Source organism: Osmerus eperlanus, chromosome 7, assembly GCF_963692335.1.
Source record: "Osmerus eperlanus chromosome 7, fOsmEpe2.1, whole genome shotgun sequence".
Lineage (NCBI taxonomy): Eukaryota > Metazoa > Chordata > Actinopteri > Osmeriformes > Osmeridae > Osmerus > Osmerus eperlanus.
The window spans coordinates 2,851,789-2,868,746 of record NC_085024.1 but is presented as its reverse complement, the minus strand read 5'-3'; the positions used below and the strand labels follow the sequence as shown (position 1 = coordinate 2,868,746).

Here is a 16,958-nt window from a genome sequence, read left to right as displayed (position 1 = left end):
CTTATGAGTTATAAGTCAAGCACCTTTTATTATCCTTTGTGTGTGTGTGTGTGTGTGTGTGTGTGTGTGTGTGTGTGTGTGTGTGTGTGTGTGTGTGTGTGTGTGTGCGGGAAGCCGAGGGGGTCAATGTATGTTCAACCAGATGTTTGTTACTCTGCTTTTTCTGAGCCCATATCAATAAGAGGGTCGACACCTATCCACAACCACCTTGGTCAAATGGTGTTTACCTGACGATTGTTGCCCTTAGTAACAGAACAATGGGATTTGTTTGACAGGGAGAGGGTGATCAAGGCAAAACAATTATCAATAATATCCTGTATTGATCCTAGCGTGTGAGAGGGTAGAGCTTGACTGGATGTGTAGCTGCATGTGTAGCTGGTGGGATTTCATGTCATTCTTTTGCCTTATCCTTGTTTGCGTTAACATAACATTTGAACATTACTGCAAACATGGATAAGACAAAACAATTACATGAAATCCCACCAGCTACACATGCACACAATGGCAGGAAGATGAATGCTTCGAAAACGAAGAGAATTAACGAAAGAGATTAACTTGAATGAAAGATGTCATCAAGAGATTGAGAATAAAAAAAACTTTTATTGTGGCTCATCATCTTAAGATACTTCTGTAACCCACCCAACAGTACATGCCTAGAAAACATTCATCTTTTTATTTCAAGAGATTTTTTAGACACACAGTATACTGTATATGTTATAACATTCCATTTATGTCAAACAAACAAAAACTACAACAAAATAATATGTACAGAAAATGAAATTAAAAGAGCAGATCTTTTAAAAGCTTGGTGTGGTTGAGTGTTGGTTAGTTTCCGTGGTGTCTGCCAGTCTGTGTAAACACATTCAACTTCCTCTCGCTTGCACAACCCTACTGGACCTGCCACACAGACACTCCCTGTAGAGCAGAGGTCTTCAACCCTACTGGACGTGCCACACAGACACTCCCTGTAGAGCAGAGGTCTTCAACCCTACTGGACCTGCCACACAGACACTCCCTGTAGAGCAGAGGTCTTCAACCCTACTGGACCTGCCACACAGACACTCCCTGCAGAGCAGAGGTCTTCAACCCTGGTCCTCAGGGTTGCTCGAGATGTTTCCCTGCTCCAACACACCTGTTTCAGACGAACGATGGCATCCTGCTTACAGGGGCTTCGGCTTTCATCTCAGCCCCCAACCCCTTCGCCCCCCCCCCTCCTTTTCACCCCAGACTGCACTGCAGGCACATATACTTTAATGATACATATAATGATAACAATGATCATTTAAAAAGCAGAACTGCATCCAGTCCCCTGGCTCTCCTCGGAGCATGCTCAGTCCACGCACAGTCCACGCTCGGAGCGTGCTCAGTCCACGCTCCGATCGTGCTCAGTCCACGCTCCGAGCGTGCTCAGTCCACGCTCGGAGCATGCTCAGTCCACGCTCCACGCGTGCTCAGTCCACGCTCGGAGCGTGCTCAGTCCACGCTCGGAGCGTGCTCAGTCCACGCTAGGAGCGTGCTCAGTCCACGCTCCGAGCGTGCTCAGTCCACGCTCCGAGCGTGCTCAGTCAACGCTCCGCGCGTGCTCAGTCCACGCTCGGAGCATGCTCAGTCCACGCTCCGCTCGTGCTCAGTCCACGCTCCGCGCGTGCTCAGTCCACGCTCGGAGCATGCTCAGTCCACGCTCGCCACATCCCCTCAGTGGAAGCGGAGCCGTGGCTGCTCCTTGAACAACGCCTCTTCCTCTTGGCTCACGCTGTTCCCCTTCACACTGCCGGGTGACATGACACGCACCACACGACGAATCAGGAACAAGCCGAAAACCCCACAGTACAGAGTTTGGTGGAAACCGTGACAGAAAACTGAAATAACATGCTGCTACCACTACCTGCCCGTAGTAAAGACAAGGGCATTGTGTCACGGGGTAGCGTAGTAAAGACAAGGGCATTGTGTCACGGGGTAGCGTAGTAAAGACAAGGGCATTGTGTCACGGGGTAGCGTAGTAAAGACAAGGGCATTGTGTCACGGGGTAGCGTAGTAAAGACAAGGGCATTGTGTCACGGGGTAGCGTAGTAAAGACAAGGGCATTGTGTCACGGGGTAGCGTAGTAAAGACAAGGGCATTGTGTCACGGGGTAGCGTAGTAAAGACAAGGGCATTGTGTCACAGGGTAGCGTAGTAAAGACAAGGGCATTGTGTCACGGGGTAGCGTAGTAAAGACAAGGGCATTGTGTCACGGGGTAGCGTAGTAAAGACAAGGGCATTGTGTCACGGGGTAGCGTAGTAAAGACAAGGGCATTGTGTCACGGGGTAGCGTAGTAAAGACAAGGGCATTGTGTCACGGGGTAGGTGCGGGGGATGGACCCAAGAGTCGAGGTGACAACAGGGACTTTACTGATACACAACAAGACCATGGCGGGGTTACTCACATACATGGACACATCTAGACAGATACAACAACCGACAAACACTGGACGCAAGACAGAGACCAAACAAGACATAGCTGACAACACGAATCAGTAAACTGAGACAGACTCACTAAGGTGGGAAAAACTAAAGCAACACGTCTCTGGGGGCTCACTGGTGGCCGTGAGACCTTGTGCCGCTGGGAGTACTTCCTGAGGGAGCCTCCAGCAGTGTTCAGAGAAGGTGTTTGACAGGGGGGGTAACTGTGTGAACCTACCCTGATCCTCCCTCAAAGATATCATTAAACAAGTAATGGGACGGGTACAGCTTAGCGGTTAAAGCATTTGAAAGTAGATCAAACTGTTTGGGGTTCGAATCCAACCCCAGTGCGTAGGTTTGGATAAAAGCATCTGCTAAATTAACACATTAAATGAACATTTTATGAGAATAATATGATGATGATATAATAATACTAAACCCTCACCAGATCTCTTTGAGGGCCGTGTTGTGGGGAAGGGCATCAGACAGGATCTGCATTCCCGCCACAGTCAGCTGGTTGTTGATGAGCCTGAAGGAAACCAGACATCAGAAACACAGACCAACCAGAAGCATGCACTGCTTAAAGGCCATTTCTTGGGACAGATCAGTAAAGAAAGACAGGACAGTGTGCGGCTGCACTGTGTGTGTGTGTGTGTGTGTGTGTGTGTGTGTGTGTGTGTGTGTGTGTGTGTGTGTGGGGGGGGGGGTCCTACCATAAGTGTGAGAGTCCTGTATTGGCTTTGATTAGTTCTGCCATGTCTGGTGCCACATCATCAGTCAGCTGATTCTGCACAAGCCTACAATAACATCAAGACACACCTGTAGTTAGACAGTTAGAACACAACAGAGTTAGACTAGAACACAACACTTTAGACTAAAACACAACAGAGTTAGACTAGAACACAACATAATTAGACTAGAACACAACAGAGTTAGACTAGAACACAACATAGTTAGTTTGACTGTTACAAGACAAGAGTTAGACTGTTGTAACACAGCATAGTTAGTCTGACTGTTAACCTTTTCATGTTCCTGTTAAATTTGCCTGAAAACGCCTAAACAGCATACCCAAAGTAAATTGGAAGCTGTTCTTGAACCATTTGGAGTACATGCATGTAAATGATCTCTTTTGAAAGCTGACACTCTGAAGTTATGTCCCCTGTTGTCAGGACCCCTGTCAGTCCTTCTAGTGTTGAGTAATAGAAGCTTGAACACAAGGAAAGTGAAAATTTCTGTTTCCGCCTAGATTTTGTTTTGAAAACAGAGGCCTGAAGAGGCCTAGAGGTGGTAGGTATTATCTGGAAGACTAAATTGGACCACAGGTTGAAGCCTTACCCAATTCAAATCAAAAGTCAAACATAATACCACAATATATTCATATTTGACACATGTTTTTATAAGAGTACATCCAGGAATTTTCTAAAAGGGTCTTTTGGAGACTCCAAAATGACCCTTTGTAACCAAGGTCAAGGTCAAATAAAAAGGTATTATTTTTCATAATTGTTATCTCTGGCCCATCTCTGGTACTTAGAAATATCATATATAATAGCTAAATCCCTAATTAGTAATACTGAAACACAAAAACTGAAGCATGAACACATTGGAGTGCTTTATCTGATTCCAAGGATTGGCGCACAAAGAACACTGATTCTGTCAACCATATTGCGCAATCGACTGTTATTTTGAAGGCTCCACAGACGCATACAAATGAGGTATTGGCATTTTCAGCTAGCTGTCAGCTACAAGGCTAACGAGCTAATTTCAGAGCCAGTCGAAGCCAGTTCGAGAAATTTGTTTAGAACGAGTGTGGGGGGGGGGGGCGGGGGGGGGGCAGGACGCACAGACCTAGTTGGCTTTAGAGGGCTGTCAACGGGGCATGGAAGCTCCTATTGGGTCGAACAAGGTGTCAATCAAAAGGGGAGGGTTCAACGGACATTTTGAGACCTTCATTTTGTAAATACTCCGTTGATAAATCGGAGAAAATAACACTTTTATGTGAACAAGTTGTTTCTTCCGTCGGCTAACTTGCATAATGAAACAAAGGATAATGGCTATTCATGAACGTAAAACATTGTATTTGGACGAATTACTTTACATGGTTAGATACTTTGAACCCTTGGGACTTACGCAGATCAAGTTTTGATGGCATGATTTGCACACCTGGACCTATTTGAACAACTTAGGGTGAGTACAACTTTTTTCTTTGGCATTGTTGAAGGAATGTTCACCGGAAAAAGACGTTGACTTTGCTTGCTATTGCGACTTGATCTTGAATTGGTTTATTTCAATGGAAGCACAAGAATCGTAGCTTTCCAACGATGTATAACATGTGTAGCGTCTAAAAAATATATTTTTTAGAATTTAGTGCGTCGTAACTGAGGAAGGGGGAGGCAGCATTTTTGTCTCGCGGGCGAAACAGGAGCGTAAACAGGTTAAAACCCAAAGTAGCTAGTTTACAGACACCCGTACAATAAGGAAGACTAGCAAGGATAAGGATGAAGGGTGGAGAGGAGGACAGCGTCTCACCAGAAGATCCTGAGAACCGTGTTTTCCTTCAATGCTTGGGCCAGGCTCCTCCCCCCCCTTGAGGTAATGCCATTGGCTGAGAGGCTGAAGAGAGGTGGGTACAATGGCGGTATAACCAATCAGATTCCATTGTGTTTCAGAGGAAATAGAAATAAGTGAAAGTAGATGTCACCTCAGGTTGGTCAGGCTGGGGTGATGCCTCAAGGCCTCTGCAAACGCCACGGCTCCCTCATCTCCTATAGTGTTCCCCCACATCCTAGAAATATACATTACAGACAGGACATATTACCAACAAGGCATTGGAAACCAACACTTAAGCACATCAACAGTGTTCCTCCACATCCTAGAAATCAACATTACTGACAGTATTCAGAGCAGGTCACAGCATTAGACCAGTCTAATGTTCTCCTACCCAACACCACCAGACCAGTCTCATGTTCTCCTACCCAACACCACCAGACCAGTCTCATGTTCTCCTACCCAACACCACCAGACCAGTCTCATGTTCTCCTACCCAACACCACCACACCAGTCTCGTGTTCTCCTACCCAACATCACCAGACAAGTCTCGTGTTCTCCTACCTAACACCACCAGACCAGTCTCGTGTTCTCCTACCCAACACCACCAGACCAGTCTCATGTTCTCCTACCCAACATCACCAGACCAGTCTCATGTTCTCCTACCCAACATCACCAGACCAGTCTCGTGTTCTCCTACCCAACATCACCAGACCAGTCTCGTGTTCTCCTACCCAACATCACCAGACCAGTCTCATGTTCTCCTACCCAACATCACCAGACCAGTCTCATGTTCTCCTACCCAACATCACCAGACCAGTCTAATGTTCTCCTACCCAACATCACCAGACCAGTCTCATGTTCTCCTACCCAACACCACCAGACCAGTCTCATGTTCTCCTACCCAACATCACCAGACCAGTCTCATGTTCTCCTACCCAACACCACCAGACCAGTCTCATGTTCTCCTACCCAACATCACCAGACCAGTCTCATGTTCTCCTACCCAACACCACCAGACCAGTCTCATGTTCTCCTACCCAACATCACCAGACCAGTCTCATGTTCTCCTACCCAACACCACCAGACCAATCTCATGTTCTCCTACCCAACATCACCAGACCAGTCTCATGTTCTCCTACCCAACATCACCAGACCAGTCTCGTGTTCTCCTACCCAACATCACCAGACCAGTCTCGTGTTCTCCTACCCAACACCACCAGACCAGTCTCATGTTCTCCTACCCAACATCACCAGACCAGTCTAATGTTCTCCTACCCAACATCACCAGACCAGTCTCATGTTCTCCTACCCAACATCACCAGACCAGTCTCATGTTCTCCTACCCAACACCACCAGACCAGTCTCATGTTCTCCTACCCAACACCACCAGACCAGTCTCATGTTCTCCTACCCAACATCACCAGACCAGTCTCATGTTCTCCTACCCAACATCACCAGACCAGTCTCATGTTCTCCTACCCAACACCACCAGACCAGTCTCATGTTCTCCTACCCAACATCACCAGACCAGTCTCATGTTCTCCTACCCAACATCACCAGACCAGTCTCATGTTCTCCTACCCAACACCACCAGACCAGTCTCATGTTCTCCTACCCAACATCACCAGACCAGTCTCATGTTCTCCTACCCAACATCACCAGACCAGTCTCGTGTTCTCCTACCCAACATCACCAGACCAGTCTCGTGTTCTCCTACCCAACACCACCAGACCAGTCTCATGTTCTCCTACCCACATCACCAGACCAGTCTCATGTTCTCCTACCCAACACCACCAGACCAGTCTCATGTTCTCCTACCCACATCACCAGACCAGTCTCATGTTCTCCTACTGATGAAGAAAGTGTTTTGTCCGTCTCTTCATAAACGGAGTGACTAAGTTCAGTTGAGTTCTGGATTTTAATAAGTATTATCAATCTGCAGATTGGGAGAGACAACCAGACCTCTGACAATAAATGACAACACAACACCAGGCTTAGGTCTCAATCATGTTTTTCTCTCAGCTCTGAAAGCCGGAGGACCATCTTTTATAGGGCACAGGAATGTAAACATAGATAGTGACAGTCAGGCAGTAATGACGTTACAACAGTCTCAGAGGAAGAGATTCACAGCTCCCAACACATGACCACTCAGACTAGAGAGATCATAGTTGGCGCTCTCCTTGTAGTCATGACAAAGGACGTTTACCCAGTACTTTCTCCTGATCACGAACATCTATTAACCCTGACACATAGATAGCAAGCTTACATGAGAACATACTAACTAGTATCCAATGACTAGTTATATTGATTAGTGAATAATGTAAGCACACCAGAAATCGCAATTTCTTCCACACTACCCAACACCACCAGACCAGTCTCATGTTCTCCTACCCAACATCACCAGACCAGTCTCATGTTCTCCTACCCAACACCACCAGACCAGTCTCATGTTCTCCTACCCAACATCACCAGACCAGTCTCATGTTCTCCTACCCATCACCACCAGACCAGTCTAATGTTCTCCTACCCAACACCACCAGACCAGTCTAATGTTCTCCTACCCAACATCACCAGACCAGTCTCATGTTCTCCTACCCAACACCACCAGACCAGTCTAATGTTCTCCTACCCAACATCACCAGACCAGTGTCATGTTCTCCTACCCAACATCAAAAATGCAGGAGCTCTTCTGGATGGCCTGGGCCAGGTACGTCCCTCCCACACTGGTGATCTTGTTGCTGCCAATCCTGAACAGAAACAAAAAGCACTTCCATGAAAGGTAATCACACTGTACAGTTGATTACCCATTACAGTCACAGTTACGAGGTTTAATACTAGACCCGCAAAGTATGAGGATATCAAATCATGCTTACTTGACTGTTCGTAGTTTCGGACATTCCTCGATCATCTGAGCAACCAGCTCAGCTCCCACGTCGGTGATGAGGTTCTTGTAGAGTCTGTAGTGAAAACAATACAGATGCTCATCACACAGGAAGTCATCATCACACAGGAAGTCATCATCACACAGGAAGTCATCATCACACAGGAAGTCATCACCACACAGGAAGTCATCACCACACAGGAAGTCATCACCACACAGGAAGTCATCATCACACAGGAAGTCATCATCACACAGGAAGTCATGATCAAACAGGAAGTCATCACCACACAGGAAGTCATCACCACACAGGAAGTCATATTCACACAGGAAGTCATATTCATACAGGTAGTCATCTCAACACGGGGATTTGAACCTGCGACCTCTTGATCTGCAGGCCAATGCTCCCCATAAGTCCCACAAGTCCCTTACCCTAAAACTTCCACCACTTTGTGCTTGGTCAGCTCCTCAGCCAGGATCTCAACGCTGCTGTCGGAGATCTGATTGACACACAACCTGCAGGAGACACGTGGAGCTGGATTGGCTGAACTCAAAAGATGTGTCCCGTATGGACCAGCTGTTACCATTTGAGCATAGTTTTGGTTTGACTATTGATGTGTCATATAATCCCATATGGGATATTCATTCATTCATATATATTCTGTTGTATATAGGGAAAAACTGTATAAATGTGGTAGTTAATAGAAAATATTTTCCGTGGGGTGACCAACTGTACAATTGTAGTATTCATGTATATTTTCTGAAGCAGGATGTTACTCACCTCACCACAGTCATGGTACTGAGCGAGGGCCGCAGCTGCTTGACTCCGTAATCGCTGATGTTGTTGTTGTCCATGTCCACGCCGAGCCTCTTCTTCCTGTGCTGCAGCACGTAGTTCAGGGCGCTGCAGTCGCCAGAGTAGACGTTGCAGTACCCCAGCTTGATGTAGCTCGCCGTGATGCCCTTGGCTGTCAGCTGAGCCACCTCTCTACTTCCTGTCTCGAAGATGCACCTGAGCATCCACAGGAAGTTGGGCAGAACGTGCACCTTGCTGCCCTCGTTGTCCGTGGTGTGGACAGGAAGGCCTCGCAGGTGGCACCTGACGCTGGTGGAAAGGTAGGACTTGAGGATCGAGCGCTTCCTGTCCAGCAACGCTGGGGACACCAAGTGCTCCAACAGGCCTGCGTTGGCCTTGGCCAGCAGCCCGCAGAGGAAGAGGTTGGCGAACTGCAAGTGGTCGTTGGTTTTGAATGGATCTGTTCCTCTGGGCTTGGAGGATCTCCGGACACAGGAGGCCCACGGTAAACAGGGAGTGTCTTTCTTCCGGCTGCACTTTGTGAAGAACCTCAGCGTGGAGCTCACCCCAGCCTGCTCCTCCAGCACCAGGGAAAAGGCCGCCAGGAAGGACTGCAAGGTGAGGTGGAGGAACTCAAACGCGTCCGAGGAACCGGTCCCGTCGTAGCAACCGACTGGCCGGAGGAAGCCCACGTGCAAGTCTGCTTCTGCCAGCCCACAGGACACCGCTTCCTCCAGGCTGAACACGAAGCCTCCCCTCTCCAAGCCCAGTAAGGCCAGCTTGGCGAACGCCACCAGCCGCCGCGATCCGGCTTGGAAGGTCTCGGCGGCGCACCTGGTGCTCCTCTTCAGCATCCCCGCCGGCGGCAGCGCCGAGCGGCTGAGGAAGACCTCGGACAGCAGGAGGAAGATGTTGGTGAGCGTGACGCAGGTCTCGGGCAGCTGGAAGTCGTCGTACACGGTGTGCAGGTGCTTGAAGCTCTTGAAGACGATCCAGCAGAACAGGGGGGTGGAGCACAGGCCGCAAAGGTGGGGGCTGGCGTCCAGCTGGACCCACACCAGGTCTCTGTGCTCCTGTTCCTTGAAGTGCAGGGACGTGTAGGTCTTCAGCTGGGCCAGGGAGAAGCCCTGGAGAGCTACCCGCTTGCGGATCACTTTTGCCAGGACCTCTGTCCCCGTCCGAGCGGTCAGGACTTTCTGGGAGCCCTTGAGGAGCTTCCCACAGAGCAGGTTGATGAGCAGCAGGAGAGGGTGGCTCTTATCCTCTGGCGAGACCACCTCCGGCACATTCACCAGATCCAGCTCCCCCTGGACCTCGTCGTAGCCATCAAATGTGAAGAGAACCTTCTCCGGGAAGCGAAGGATGTACCCGAACACCTCGTTGTCCAAGTCCTGGTCCGGGTAGCAGTTGTGCTTGAAGAGCAGGTCTCTGAGGGAGATCTCGTCCGTCTTCTTGAAGGTGCTGAACATCCTGCAGCGGAACTTGAAGAAGAACATGACGTCCGTCCGTAGCTCTCTCTTCGACCACAGGTTCTGGACCTTCTGCAAGAGGAGGGATTTGCCCACACCGGCGTCCCCGGTCACGAAGACTGTCTCGGCCTCTGGGTTGAAGACCCCCCGCTCCCCCAGGAGCTGATCCAGGCTCTCCAGGTAGCCCAGGCTCTCGTTGTGTCCGTCCAGCAGCTCCATCTGGGTGTCGGTGTACAACTCCTCCAGCAGCGTCTCTTCCCTATGGGAGTACGAGGCGATGAAGCGGGTGTCCCGCCGCAGCTCGTGCCTCAACTTCTCACAGTAGCGACTGACTGGAGGAGGGAGAGACACTGGGGGTTAGCAGAACAGGGTTAGCTCTAACCCTAACCACCTGTCTGGGGTGAGGGAGAGACACTGGGGGCTAGCAGAACAGGGTTAGCTCTAACGCTAACCACCTGTCTGGGGTGAGGGAGAGACACTGGGGGCTAGCAGAACAGGGTTAGCTCTAACCCTAACCACCTGTCTGGGGTGAGGGAGAGACACTGGGGGCTAGCAGAACAGGGTTAGCTCTAACCCTAACCACCTGTCTGGGGTAAAGGGAGAGACACTGGGGGCTAGCAGAACAGGGTTAGCTCTAACCCTAACCACCTGTCTGGGGTGAGGGAGAGACACTGGGGGCTAGCAGAACAGGGTTAGCTCTAACCCTAACCACCTGTCTGGGGTGAAGGAGAGACACTGGGGGCTAGCAGAACAGGGTTAGCTCTAACCCTAACCACCTGTCTGGGGTGAAGGAGAGACACTGGGGGCTAGCAGAACAGGGTTAGCTCTAACCCTAACCACCTGTCTGGGGTGATGGAGAGACACTGGGGGCTAGCAGAACAGGGTTAGCTCTAACCCTAACCACCTGTCTGGGGTGAGGGAGAGACACTGGGGGCTAGCAGAACAGGGTTAGCTCTAACCCTAACCACCTGTCTGGGGTGAGGGAGAGACACTGGGGGCTAGCAGAACAGGGTTAGCTCTAACCCTAACCACCTGTCTGGGGTGAAGGAGAGACACTGGGGGCTAGCAGAACAGGGTTAGCTCTAACCCTAACCACCTGTCTGGGGTGAGGGAGAGACACTGGGGGCTAGCAGAACAGGGTTAGCTATAACCCTAACCACCTGTCTGGGGTGAGGGAGAGACACTGGGGGCTAGCAGAACAGGGTTAGCTCTAACCCTAACCACCTGTCTGGGGTGAGGGAGAGACACTGGGGGCTAGCAGAACAGGGTTAGCTCTAACCCTAACCACCTGTCTGGGGTGAGGGAGAGACACTGGGGGCTAGCAGAACAGGGTTAGCTCTAACCCTAACCACCTGTCTGGGGTGAGGGAGAGACACTGGGGGCTAGCAGAACAGGGTTAGCTCTAACCCTAACCACCTGTCTGGGGTGAAGGAGAGACACTGGGGGCTAGCAGAACAGGGTTAGCTCTAACCCTAACCACCTGTCTGGGGTGAAGGAGAGACACTGGGGGCTAGCAGAACAGGGTTAGCTCTAACCCTAACCACCTGTCTGGGTTGAGGGAGAGACACTGAGGTTAAGCACAGGTATGGGGCCAGTAAACACAGAAATAATACAGCCATGAAATCAGGGGCGTACGTAAAATGCTGACACACTGGCTGATGTACTTACTAGGGTCTGTGTTGACCACGGGTATCTCCTGTATGAAGTCCGGTGGCTGATAGTTGATCTCCTGAAGCCATGGCTGGAGGTCGATGTAGGCGTCGTAAACTTTGTAGAGAATGTATAAGAAATATTCGCAGGCCGGCTCTCCTTTGCTTTGGACAAGCTCCAAGATTTTACGCACCTGCAAAATACACATATGTATCTTTTTTTATTAGTGTTGTCCATTTATCGTTCATACCCAGGCACGCTCTCACACCGTGTCCATGCATCATATAACATGAGTTGGGCTATTCGCAATCGACGGCTGTCGCCCGGTAACCTCACCTGGTCCGCCTTTGTGACAGCAGGCTGCACCGTCTCCACGTCCTCCTGGCAGAAGAAGCCGCTTTTCAGCAGGTTGTCCAGGATGCACTGCGTGCTCTTCACCTGTGAGACCAGGAGCTCGCGGTTCCACGTGAGAAGCTGCACGGTAGACATCAGTTGAGGCACGGTGGCCTCACATGCCTTCACACGCATATCTCGTTTTATTTCTGTAACGTGTTCTGTAATCAATAGTAAACAGCAGTCACAACACTGTCCACAAGAGGTCCCCAGACCACCTTATAATTCAGTAAGGCTACTTTATTTCAGCCCCTCAGTAAGAAGCAGGACTCTCAAGTTGTATCTTAAGTTTGGAGTGAGATGACCATAGCCTACCTGTCAACAGGGAGGGGTGGTGGTGTTTCTGATTGGCTGGTAGGTGGCATTTAACTCGAGACAACTATCAACTCAGCAGAAAACTTACCTCTCGCCGTATGCCTGCGCCTAGTCCATTAATTGTATATAGGGGCAAGTTATCCCTTAATTCTCAGCGTGACAAATACAAGGTGTTGCGTGAGAGCGTGAGAAATGGTTGAAATGCATGTGCCTCAAGGCGAATGCGTGAGAAAAAAGTAGGATTTTAGGTTTTAGCCAGCTTCACTATTACAGTACTTGCCTTCCCATTTATTTAATAAATAATTTGTAAACGAGGATCATTTTCGATTTTAAATCATGTTTTTGAAATGAGAAAGGTAACCACAATATAATGGGGAAAAATCCTCCGCTGTTTTAGAGGAAACACACTTTTTTGTTTGAGGACTGAGGAGACATACGTGACAGTTATTTTGTAAAACATGTACCCTACCCTGAATAGGTTACTACTTCCAAAACAAACACGGCATATTTCAAACAAGTTGAGTCTTTGTGGTACTTACCTTTAAGCCCTCGTTTTAAGCATTGTTGTGGTCGGCGCTGTCTCAGTGCGTATGAATCTCGCTCGCTCGCTTTGACTTCTACAGTTGAAAATCCGGATATAGGCACTGTACCTAGGCACAGGTCTCATCTAATCTCGGCTACAGTATGGCAATAAACAAATGACATATATAACTGTAGGATGGAATCGTCGTGACTGGTTAAGAAGTCGTTAACCTTTAGGAATGGTTTGAGGAAGTGAAGAATTGACACTTCTGCCTGGGCTTGCGCAACACGCGCGGTATTCCGTATACATTACAAACATTTACAGTTACATTTTACTGGGCGATATAGGCTTACTGAATAAATTTTCAGAAAGTAACAAAAAATAATAATACGACACTTTCGTAATTTATTTGCTCTTAAGACACTCCGAAGTTTATTTTAATGAAAACGCGTCACATTATCACCCAAAATAATGGCAGAATGTGCTTGAGTAATATTTTTTTTTTAAACAGCCTTTAAAAAGCAAACATTTGTGTTAGAACTTCAAGATAACCAATATAACCAACTAAAAAAAGGGTTTCTTTTCTTGCTTGTTGTCTCCGGTGATTCCAGCTGGGGGTTTCCCGTGGGCTTGAAGCCTATGATGTCATCCATAATGGAGGGCCCGCTGTAACCATTGGTCTCCACAGCGTCCAGCTTCTTAATGTATTCCAGAGGAAGGCCATTCTGTCTGGCACCAAGGCACACGACCTGGAGGGAAAACAGTGACTACGTTTACATGCACAAAATATTCCGGTTTCAGACATTATTCCATGTTGAAAAGAAGATACCTGGGGACAGGTATTCTCAGGCAGAGGCAAGTCAAGATTTCAATTTTTGGAAGAATCTTATCATAAGCCAACTTTTGGAAAGCCAAGCACTAGGCCTGAATCGGGATGATTTAGGACCGAGCATCATCTCTTTGTAGGCTGCATGAAGTGACTTGATCAAGATGGCGCCCACTGTCTCCCAGCATCACAACACGTGGATCAACACGTAAGCAAGGTAACCTGAGACCCCAGGAAGTGTCATGAGGAATATCACAGACAGTTGTGATTACCAATAGTAAGATAACTCATGAGAATATTAAACAGTATATAATTGGATGCCCACGGGGGGTACAAATCTGTTGGATTCCAGGTCCTCCTCACGTTTATTGGGATTATTGTTTTTCTTAAAGACCAATAAACATTGTATATGTTATTTCAGTCAGTACTTGAGATATGTTACAGATAACATGCCTAAGAGTGTGTACACACATTCTGCCTGACCGTGCTGTCAAGTTCATAGTTAGAATCGCTGTGTCATGAAGCTGGCCTTGACAGCTGTGTGTGTGTACACTTGTATGTGCGTTTGTGTGAGAGAGAGTATTTGTGTGTGAATGAGTGAGTGTGTGTGTCCATGTGTGTGCATCCATATGTGTGTGTGTGCCAAGAGGGTGTCCTTCAAGCCTGTACAGACTTTGCTGTTCCTCTCCTGTGAGGTGTGTGTCCCGTGATGGGCTGCAGGGACGCTGTTTACCTCAGGGACGCTCCTTACCTGTTTGTACGGAGGGGAAGTGAGGTAAGCTTTAAAGTTGTTCATCAGATAGGTCCGGCAGACCACCAGACCGTCCTCTGTGTCCACGGTAACCTCTGTGGGGCTGTAGCTACCCCCTTTCACTCCCTCCTGTCTGGGACCAGAGCAACAAGCCACCGCCATTATGAGACAGTTGACAATGACTGATTCCACCCTCTCCTTCCGAAAAGTACCATCGAAAGATCTCCTGTATTGTGGAGTTTGTTCTGTCCATCTACCCTACAAAGGTGTGACTATGAGTTTAGGTTCTGGGTTTATGGGTATTAACTGTAGGTTAAAAGAGGAATACATGTTGGAGTGAATAATAAGATAGGATATATGAACCAATAGTAATGGGCATTATCTGATCCACTGATTTCGATTAACATACGCACATAGGAAATCCTTGATTAAAAGGTATGGAATTAAATACAGACTTTCGGATTTGATCTTGACTGTGATCTAGCCTAACCTGAATCAAATCTGGCGGTCTATTCATTTTGTTATCCATATACAGTATGAACCTTTCTCAGTGGCCGTGGTCCCACTAAGACTCATTGGAATCTTATGTGAACTGGAATGTAGGCCAAACGTTCACCCTATAATCTCCTTCATATGAAATACTGGTTGAAACAGGTTGAACAGGCTTACAAGGAGAGAACTTTTTTACTTTCTACATTTACATGTAATTTAAAATGTATGTCTGCAATCACATGTTTTTCTACTGATGGAAAAGTTATAGTTCATAAGAATGTTAAATGATATAGGTTTAGATTTCATGTAGGTTTGTTTTCAAATGTGGGTGGGACAGCAAAACAACTAAAAGTTTATGAAACCTAGTTAGTTAGTATTTATTTGTGTGGAAATTAAGATTTAGAACCATGTAGGACTTAGACCGCTTGGGAACAGTACAGAGGAGCAGAACCGAGCAGTACAATTCAGCTGTATTTGTACTTACAAATGGCAAATAAACTTGAAACGTGGTCTTTGTACCGGAGTGTTAAAAATGTAAGTACTTGTCTAAGCTTATGAGGTTGGATGTGTCCATCTTCCAGATGACTCCCCACACATCTTCTCCTTTGACCGGCTGGATGGTTGCGACACCTCCGTGCCAGGAGTTGGAGCCATTGAAGTCTTCCCTCCAATGTCCGAATCGAAGAGAATAATCCTGACAGAAAAAATACGCGAAAAGTTGTCTGTAGGATATGCTTTGAAATGCTATCTTACGAATGTAGAACATTAGAACTTCCCTAAAATTGTAAGACAAATATTTAATTAAGTAGTCTACTCTTACATTAATTGAGTAATTAAATTAATGAATTTAAGATCACATTTGGACCACTCGAGTGTCAAACCGTCTCCTTCATTGGACGATATTTTAACAAGATTGTAGCACAAATAGGTGTTATCCTACCTTCAGTCGACCCGTTCTGACAAACTCGGCGGACGGATTTTTCAACTGCAGTCTCTCTTTCAAAAGATTACTTCCATAAGCGAAATAAAGAAAGTCAGTCGATGTATTTGAACTCTTATAGTCTTTATCGACTTGCACGACCGTTGCCGCTAACAGCGGCTGGAACAAAGCAAGCCCCACCGTGTAATAAAGTATGCAATACATGTCTCTTCTGTAAAGCGGTGTTCTCTATCTGTTGAAAGTGTTGTTTTGGGAAATGTTCAGGGATCGTGTGGACCCTCGGCGCTTGTGGGCAGGTGCTCATTGGCTAAATCCGCAGAAGGGGTGACTGCCTCTGGGAACATATTGTTCTCCTTATTCCCTCGACGATCATCATTCACTTAGGGGAGACTGGGGTTGGTTGGCAACGGGGGTTGGTTTTTGTTCCTTTTGAAGGTCACAGAAACAAAATTGTAACATCAAAATGTTTGCTTTCTTGACCTGCATTCATCTACTATGTTAAAACCTCTGAAAGTCACAAACTCTTTTGGTGAGGGTAACATTTAACTTTTATAGTAAACGTGGTCTGTGGTCTTATTATTATAAAACGTGTCAGATAAAGATGGTTAGACTACTGTTGTGGTTACTGTCCCTTTAAATGTTGTCTAATCAGAACATTGTTGTCAACATTCCGATCTTCATTCTTGTTGCCTAATCTAATGAATGGCATAACACATGTTATTAAGTGATAAATTGCTTAAAATATACTATTAAATGTTCAAATTCTTTCTATTAGTTGCTTCATTTTGAGTAACTTCAGCATTTTAACATTGTGCCAATGAGTGTGCCACCCCATATTGTGTTCCAAGCTACCCCATTATGGGCTTAAATGCACAACATGACTTTAATCACAAATCCCCACATTTTACAAAAGATTTGTGTACATTTTATTTAATTA

At 47.3% G+C, this 16,958-nt stretch overlaps 2 protein-coding genes across 2 annotated transcripts; both read right to left on the bottom strand.

Moving 5' to 3' along the window:
* Positions 1-1,224: 1,224 nt before the first annotated feature.
* On the bottom strand, positions 1,225-13,265 carry nod1 (nucleotide-binding oligomerization domain containing 1). The gene is made up of 12 exons (XM_062466509.1): positions 13,029-13,265; positions 12,118-12,335; positions 11,800-11,974; positions 8,648-10,463; positions 8,299-8,382; positions 7,862-7,945; positions 7,652-7,735; positions 5,140-5,223; positions 4,968-5,051; positions 3,155-3,238; positions 2,887-2,970; positions 1,225-1,768 (listed from the first exon to the last, which is right to left on the bottom strand). Exons 2-12 carry the CDS (start codon positions 12,307-12,309, stop codon positions 1,696-1,698), a joined length of 2,844 nt encoding a protein of 947 aa, XP_062322493.1. The 5' UTR covers positions 12,310-12,335; positions 13,029-13,265; the 3' UTR covers positions 1,225-1,695.
* Positions 13,266-13,408: 143 nt separating this feature from the next.
* LOC134024085 (gamma-glutamylcyclotransferase-like) lies at positions 13,409-16,347 on the bottom strand. Its single transcript, XM_062466508.1, has 4 exons — positions 16,022-16,347; positions 15,624-15,775; positions 14,590-14,722; positions 13,409-13,761 (listed from the first exon to the last, which is right to left on the bottom strand). Exons 1-4 carry the CDS (start codon positions 16,223-16,225, stop codon positions 13,555-13,557), a joined length of 696 nt encoding a protein of 231 aa, XP_062322492.1. The 5' UTR covers positions 16,226-16,347; the 3' UTR covers positions 13,409-13,554.
* Positions 16,348-16,958: the final 611 nt, after the last annotated feature.